The 7,690-nt window shown below is 46.4% G+C and overlaps 1 protein-coding gene across 1 annotated transcript; it reads right to left on the bottom strand.

Annotated features, from left to right (window-relative positions):
- Positions 1-3,068: 3,068 nt before the first annotated feature.
- On the bottom strand, positions 3,069-7,489 carry LOC112145627 (bladder cancer associated protein). Its single transcript, XM_024270976.1, has 2 exons — positions 7,335-7,489; positions 3,069-4,035 (listed from the first exon to the last, which is right to left on the bottom strand). The coding sequence occupies exon 2, from the start codon at positions 3,908-3,910 to the stop codon at positions 3,647-3,649; it is 264 nt and encodes an 87-aa protein (XP_024126744.1). The 5' UTR covers positions 3,911-4,035; positions 7,335-7,489; the 3' UTR covers positions 3,069-3,646.
- Between the last annotated feature and the right edge of the window lie 201 nt (positions 7,490-7,690).

The raw sequence follows: 7,690 nt of genomic DNA, 5'->3' as shown, positions 1-7,690 counted from the left end.
GGACTGTCCATTTACGTGAACAAACTGGTATTTAATTTAAACTAGTCATAATGTACTCAATTCAACTGTAACAGCAGCTCACACGCTCTATCATACAAACCCATTCAGATAAAGACTTTCATTCTGTCACACAAACGGTTGGTGTTAAGGTGAGCTGACACCTGTGCTCAGGTGAGTGTTTATGTTTCACTGAGGTGGATGGTGATGGAATGTACTCAGGGGGAGAGTGCGGCCATCCCCACGCCAAGACCCCCCGCCGGGGCAGCAGCCGCAGCCAGAACCCCCACCCCAACACCCGCCATGGAGCTGTGGAGAGAAACCGCCCGCCTGGCAATCCCGCCGAGCACCCAGACCGGGGCACGCGGGGCCACCGCAGAGGCCCCCCACACCCAAGAGCAGGAAGGCACAGGAACACAGAGAGTACCGGCCCCAGCCCAGCCAGAAGAGCAGCCCCCCCACCCCGCCAGGAGGACCAATGCGGGACCCCACCCCGGAGAGCCCCCCAACCCGAAAAGAGAATCCCACCACCACCCAGCGGTGCAGAGCATCCCTCCGCCCCACCCCAGGTACGAGCCAGATTTCCCCAAGGGCAACCCACACTCCAGACCACCGCGAAGGTCCAGGGGGGGAGCAAGGCAGGGGCCGCCCACCCCCGCCGAGCAGAGGGGCACCCAAGAGAAACGGAGTCCCCAGGAAGTGATGTAAACAAGGCCCGACCAGGCACACCCCTTGATGGAGTTTTGGAGAGGACTAGTTCTTGAGAGCAAGGACCGGACTCCGCACCACCGAGACCTGGACACCCCCAGGCTCCGATGTAGATTGATCCCCTGCTAGATCTTAAATCTCGGGGATCCCACTCCCGGCGTGGGGAGGAGACTGCCGGGCCCAGGAGACCGGCACCCAAGAGACTAGACCACCAGGCCGAGGTCCCCCCCCCGCCAGGGATGGGGTAGGGGACAGAAGGTCGAAGGTCCACCTACCTTGTGTGATGCATGCGTGTTTGTTTGTTAGAGTGTATGTTTGTGGTGTTAGAGGTGTGTGTACTAAAGGGTGCAGTTAAAATTGGTGAGAAGGCCTTAACAGGGCATCTCCTGATTGCTCGCAGAGATGCCCCGTCACCCTCCCACCAGCAGCCCTACATGTCTAAGGTGCAAGTAAAACCAAGGGAAGGGGCGAATCCATGCAGCGGCCATAGGAGGGGGGCCACTGGCAGGTTGTCCACCCCCCGTAGCGCACTGCAATACAGACACCCTCCCCTTCACCCTAATGCATGTTTGTATGAGGAAGGGTTACTCGTTATCCTTGTTACTTCATTACTTTGGTTTAGTTGGCTCCGACTTTTTCTCGCCTAAATGAAACGAAATGAAGATTTTGAAAAAAAAATAGAAACTGGTACAGACATTCATATAATGCAGAGTTGAGAATTGATCAGCATCCAGAAACACCCTGAATACTGTAATGACAGATGAGGGAGGGGCAATAGTTTATGCAAGTTTTTCTGTTCCATCAGTTTCTAGGTTTTAAACCTTTGAATTTTCTTTCTGAATTTGTTTAACCCGTTCTTTTTGATGGCCCAGAAATTTGATGGCAAAAAACTCAACGAAAAAAGACACTTTTTCTGTCTCACTAGAACAGCTAGTGGATCTAAGAGCACATCGATATCCAGCCAATCAAATCATGACACTGACGGGACGTCATCATCTGCTACACAGCATGGATCTAGCTAAAGGAGCGACGCGTCTAAAGTAACAAACACCTATTGAGCTGGAATTTATTGAAGACAGGACACCACTGGAAGATTTACAGTATTCTGGAACTAAAATAAAATTTTTTTGCTGATCATGAGTGGATAAGGGGATAAATTGGGTGTTGTGTTGGTCTGGGGGCGGAGCTGTCAGAGCAGTCTCTTCCTGGAGGGAGCGGTCGGCATGGATCTGACGTCAGCACGTTTCCAACTGCTCGTTTTCATGGGTATGGGAGGGGCTGCTGCAGACAGTGCAGGTTTTTAGAGGATTACTCTTCAATGCAAGAACGGATCAAAATGCAGCTTTGGAGTTTTTTATAGAGAGAAATGAACAGTAAAATGCATTTAAAACCTCAAAAAGTAGAATTTTCATGGTAGGACCCCTTTCAAAGAAAAAAAATCATAAAGTCAAAAGTTAAATTGTATTTCTTTTTAAATATTTCATCATTATTTTTACATTTTATCTGGAGTTCATGAAAGCATGTTCACTCATAAATAGAAACACATTTTCAAATTAGTCATTAATTATGTGTATAAGTTTATATTAGTGTTGATCATGAATGAATTTAAACAACAAAACAACCTGAATACCCGAACAAAAAGAGACGATAGTGTTTAGTGAACAGAAGAACCAAAAGAGACGATAACTTTAGTGATCCGGGCCAGAAGAGCCAGAATCGCCATCACTAGCTCCGCCCCCTCCCGTCGAATGACTTTTTTGTATTTGAGGAGAAACAAACTGCTGGAGGCATCAAAAGTTCTGTTTTAAGAAGACAGTTTCAGACTGAAAACATGCAGGATGTGTATTTAACAGTTATTCCAAGACACACAGACCACATTTAAACTTTGTTTTTCACACTGCTGTCTGGTTTCTGATGAAGTCGGGTTACGTCTGAAACCATTCATAGTGTGCACAGATCATCGATTTAATCATAAAGTTAAATAAAAGACAAAAGGGTCTTTACTTTTTTCCACTCATAAAGTAATGAGTAGTGAACTAAAGTAAGTAATGAGTACCTTTCATTACAATTTCATCCAGTAACTAAAGTAATCTATTACTTTGTAAAAGTAATTTACTCCACACTGCGGATAGGTGCAGCAGCATCAATTCTATACTTTGTTGCAAAAGTTTAAATTCACATCTTCAAAATTCAACAGGTTTTCTGAAAATATAAGTGTTTTTCACTGTTTTCATTTTTGAATGGTTGATTATTTTCAAAGGTTCCAAGATGGATTCGTGTGAATTAATTCAGTTGCTGAAGTCAGACTGTAGTGTTCACTGATAAATTTTGTAAACAGAAAGCTGTTCATGACAGAAACAGACTGAGGTTTTTGCACAGAGAGGAAAACTTTATTTAAATTAAAACCAAAGCAGTGAGTGTTCAGTACAGGACACTCCACCACAGGGACGACCCAACATCTGTGACAGCTACACCTGAACGTCTCACAGCAGTAAACACAAACACCTTTAATTCATTTAAAAATCAACCTGAACTCGATGCTTTGAATTGATGAAGGAAAAACTCAAATCACACAGAAACCATAAAAATAAATCCTTCTACAGCGTGGGCGCGGAGGCGGAGCTTCTGGGTAACCGCCCCATCTTCAGGAACGTCGTCTGCACAGACTGATTGTCCCGAGTTCTGGTTGTGCAGAGGGACCTCCGGTTCCAGTGTGGTTCTGACAGCTAGAGGGGGGAGAGGGACACTGATCTGCTCTTCCATTCAGATTCTGGGGGGTCTCGTCTGCTTCCCTCTGCATTTCCAGATGCTGTTCATTCCCCGCTTCCCTCCGTTACCCCAGCACGTCAGTGGGAGGAGCTCCATTCCCCTCTTTACCGCAAGGCAGTATCGTCTCGCTCCCCCCTGCACCTCTGCCCTCGTCCATTGTTCTCGCCCTCCTTTAGGTCCCCACAATAGCAGGGTTGTGGGCGGAGTCTGGCAGTGCAGCGTCCTGGCAGTGGTACAGGAAGCAGTTGCCCCAGCAGCTGTAGCAGATGAGGAAGAGCGCCGCCAGGAAAACCAAGGCACAGATGGTGCAGGGTTTCCTCTCCAGCAGGAAGCTGAGCAGGTAGAAGCCCATGAACATGGAGTGGTTGAACCACAGCGCCGGGTTCAGCGGTTTGGGGATGAGCAGCACGGGGAGCAGCCACTGCAGACAATACATGGTCAACGCAGGGACAGGTTAGGGCGGGGCGGCCCGGAGCAGACGGAGTCCACCAACAGGTCTATCCAACACAGCTGGGATGATGGAGGAAGAGCTCGAAGCTGCCTGATGGAGTCAGGTCATCCCTGCAGACAGACAGGTCAAACAGACAGACAGGAGAGACAGACAGGTGAGACAGGTGAGACAGAAAGGTGAGACAGACAGACAGGAGAGACAGACAGGTGAGACAGAAAGGTGAGACAGACAGACAGGAGAGACAGACAGATGAGACAGACAGACAAGAGAGACAGACAGACAGGAGAGACAGACAGATGAGACAGACAGACAGGTGAGACAGACAGACAGGAGAGACAGACAGACAAGTGAGACAGACAGACAGACAGACAGATGAGACAGACAGACAAGAGAGACAGACAGACAGGAGAGATAGACAGACAGACAGACAGGAGAGACAGACAGATGAGACAGACAGACAGACAGGTGAGACAGACAGACAGGAGAGATAGACAGACAGGTGAGACAGACAGGAGAGACAGACAGACGGGAGAGATAGACAGGAGAGACAGACAGGTGAGACAGGTGAGAGACAGGAGAGACAGACAGGTGAGACAGAAAGGTGAGACAGACAGACAGGAGAGACAGACAGATGAGACAGACAGACAAGAGAGACAGACAGACAGGCAGGCAGACAGACAGGAGAGACAAACAGATGAGACAGACAGACAGACAGGTGAGACAGACAGGAGAGACAGACAGACAAGTGAGACAGACAGACAGGAGAAGACAGACAGATTGGACATCTAATGTGTTTATTCTTTACTTTTGCTAATTACTTTACCAATCATTTAGTATAAATGCATGACTGCAGTAACAGTGCAAAACATTTCCACTTTAAATCAAATATGGAGACAATCAGCAAACAAGTTTGAAACTTTTTAAAGTTGTTTTGAAGCTCAGACTGAAGCAGAACCAACAGAACTCTCTCTTCCTGGCTGAGCAGCTTCAGTCTATTTAGGGTCTCTCCAGTCTGCACCATATTAGACACCAACAGATCCCACACTAAACCCACACCAGCAGCTAGACGAGGTCTGGCTTCTCACATGGCACCACCATTCTTCCCATCATGCCTTTCAACAGCTGAGCGCGTCAGCTGCTGCAGGAAATCCGGACGGCCTCAAACAGATCACAGAGGATGCTGTCTGTGACAGGCAGAGGTCATGACCTTACACTACAAACATTTTAACCCTTCCGCTCTCCTTGGCTTGTTTACATTAAAAGTGGGGTCATCTGGACCCCACAAGACAGTGCAATAAAAATTTTTTATCATTGATTTTTGAGTTTCACTAATGTCCATGGCAGACATAAAATCCTGTCCACCTTTGTCCACATTTGTCATGGAAGGAATCACACATCAATATGTGGGTGGAGTCATCTGGAGTTCTGGACCCCAAAGAGAGCGGAAGGGTTAACCAGGCTGACCTGAAAACTTGAAGCCGGGTTTCACAGCAAATGTTGGCCTGCTGCTGAGATTAACCTCACACTTTATGTCATCTACCAGAGGAGTTAGACTGAAGTACAGCGAGGTAAATAAGTGCTTAAATACCTAGTGATTGTAGGTTCACCTACAGATCACTGACAGGTCTGATACTGTCATCGTAGGTTCATGTCCACCGTAAGAGACATAATCTAAAAAATAATCTGGAAATCACTTTTTTAAATAATGTGGTAGCTTGCTGCTGCTGCATATAAGTATTTGAACTGTCCATCAGCTAGAATTCTCACCCTCACAAACCTGTTAGTCCACCTTGAATAGTCCACCTCCACCTATGATCCTAAATCAAACCTCTGTTTGAGGTGGTTCGCTGCATAAAGACACCTGTCCAGCCCAAACAATCAGTGAGACTCCAACTACTAACAAGGCTGAGTCCAAAGAGCTGTCTTAAGACACCAGAGACAGAACTGTAGACCACCACGAGGCTGGAAAGAGCTACGGGGCAATTAGTGAATTACTGAACTACAGAAGTTTACATTTAGATGTAAGTAATGATTTTATGTTGTAGTGTGGCCTTTTAAAGTTACAAAGTTCAACCGCTGGAGCCTCCGGCTAATGCTAGTGGACCGGTGATGTTGATGACGTCATTGAACGGAAGCCACGTCCAAATTATTAGACCCTATTTTTTTCATCACCCTCCGTTTGGAGCGAGCACGGAGGGATAAATGAAAGAGGGGGGCTAGGGGAGAAAGGGAGTATTCGGATCGGGCCAGAGACTACTGTAACAAACAATCATACATTAATAATAAAAAACATATGTGATTTCCAGATTTATTTTAGATTGAACATGAATATAAAATGAATATTCAGACCCTCCATGATTTCTTTGTGGTAGAACTTGCTAAACCACAAGATGTTCAAATACTTGTCCCTGTCTGTAAAATAATCTAATTTTAGATAAAGTAAAAACAATGCCACCTACAGGGGTAGATAAAGTTATAAACTAATCCCATTGTTAAAAGATGTCCTACCCCCAGCAGGGTCTGGAGTTAGATCTATTTTAAAACCATCAGACTAGATATCTGAAGCATCAAAATAATCATTGGGATTTAGAATGTGGATATCTGAGGCCGTGCAGCACAACCGGTTTGTCTCAGACTGCTTTCACTTTAGTATTTCGAGTGTTAGTAATATTAGTATTTTTCATGGATCAGTCCTTAAAAATGATGTAATTTTCAGAATAAAATGTCTCTCAGAATCAGATCATAAATAAAAGAAATAACACATGATCGGGGTTTGTTCTGGCCACACGTCCACCGACCTGAAGGTCTCCTTCACTTGTATAGGATCCGCTTTCTGCAGGTCACAAACTAGAAGTGAGTCGACTCTGAAAAGATCAACGTTCCTGGATTACAGACTCCAGTACAAAACACGCGTCTGAGTCCCACAAAAGGCCTTTTCCAGAACACTGTAGGAGTTAAGGAACTTTTGGACCGATCCTCAGTCACAGAACCACCGAGTCAACCTCACATCACGAACACGCAGTTCAGAATCATGAGCACTGATTCCAGATCACGGCGAGCACTTCACCGCCGAGGACCAGTAGGAAGGAGGCTGCTGGTTCATGCTGACAAACGGATTTGGATCAGACCGGACCGGCAGGAACAACAGTTCTGTTCCAGAACAGGACGTGTTCCTTCTTCAGTTCTGCTCGGAGACTCTAGCTGTGTTCTCCTGCGGGTTCAGGGCCGCGGAAGTCCCACAACAACACGAAGACGAAACAACGACGTGAGCTGGAGCTAAGAGGCTAAGCTAACGGCTAGCTTAGCTTACAACTCATGTTTCGACCCAACCATGAAACTGGGGACGTGGGCCGCTGTGGAGCCAATTATAACCACCATTTAGATCAAATAAATGTGTTATCGTACGAACCCGACATATGAAGAGCTCATCCTCAACCAAAACAAACTCCAGCATCAGATCTGACAGCAGCCGACTGCGCAGAAGCTAGCAGCCAAACTAGCCTGAAGGACCCCAGAGAAAACAGAGCAGGACGTTTAGGTGTCTAACACGTGCCTGATTAGAATTCACCGTATTCCAGAGGATTGTGTCCAGTTAGCCGGTTAGCAGCAGAAAGACCAACAAACATTTCGACCACAATCTCACCAGCTGGGAGATTTTATGGGAAAGTCGACATTTGTGGACATAGATTGATGTTTTTCTCTCTCAATGGACAATACTCGTAGGTTTTCTTAGTGTTTGCACTGGTCCATGTTATAAAGCAGTTT

Source organism: Oryzias melastigma, linkage group LG5 (genome assembly GCF_002922805.2).
Source record: "Oryzias melastigma strain HK-1 linkage group LG5, ASM292280v2, whole genome shotgun sequence".
Taxonomy (NCBI): Eukaryota; Metazoa; Chordata; class Actinopteri; order Beloniformes; family Adrianichthyidae; genus Oryzias; species Oryzias melastigma.
The sequence above is the reverse complement of the archived record's forward strand: the minus strand, read 5'-3'. Positions and strand labels throughout refer to the sequence as shown.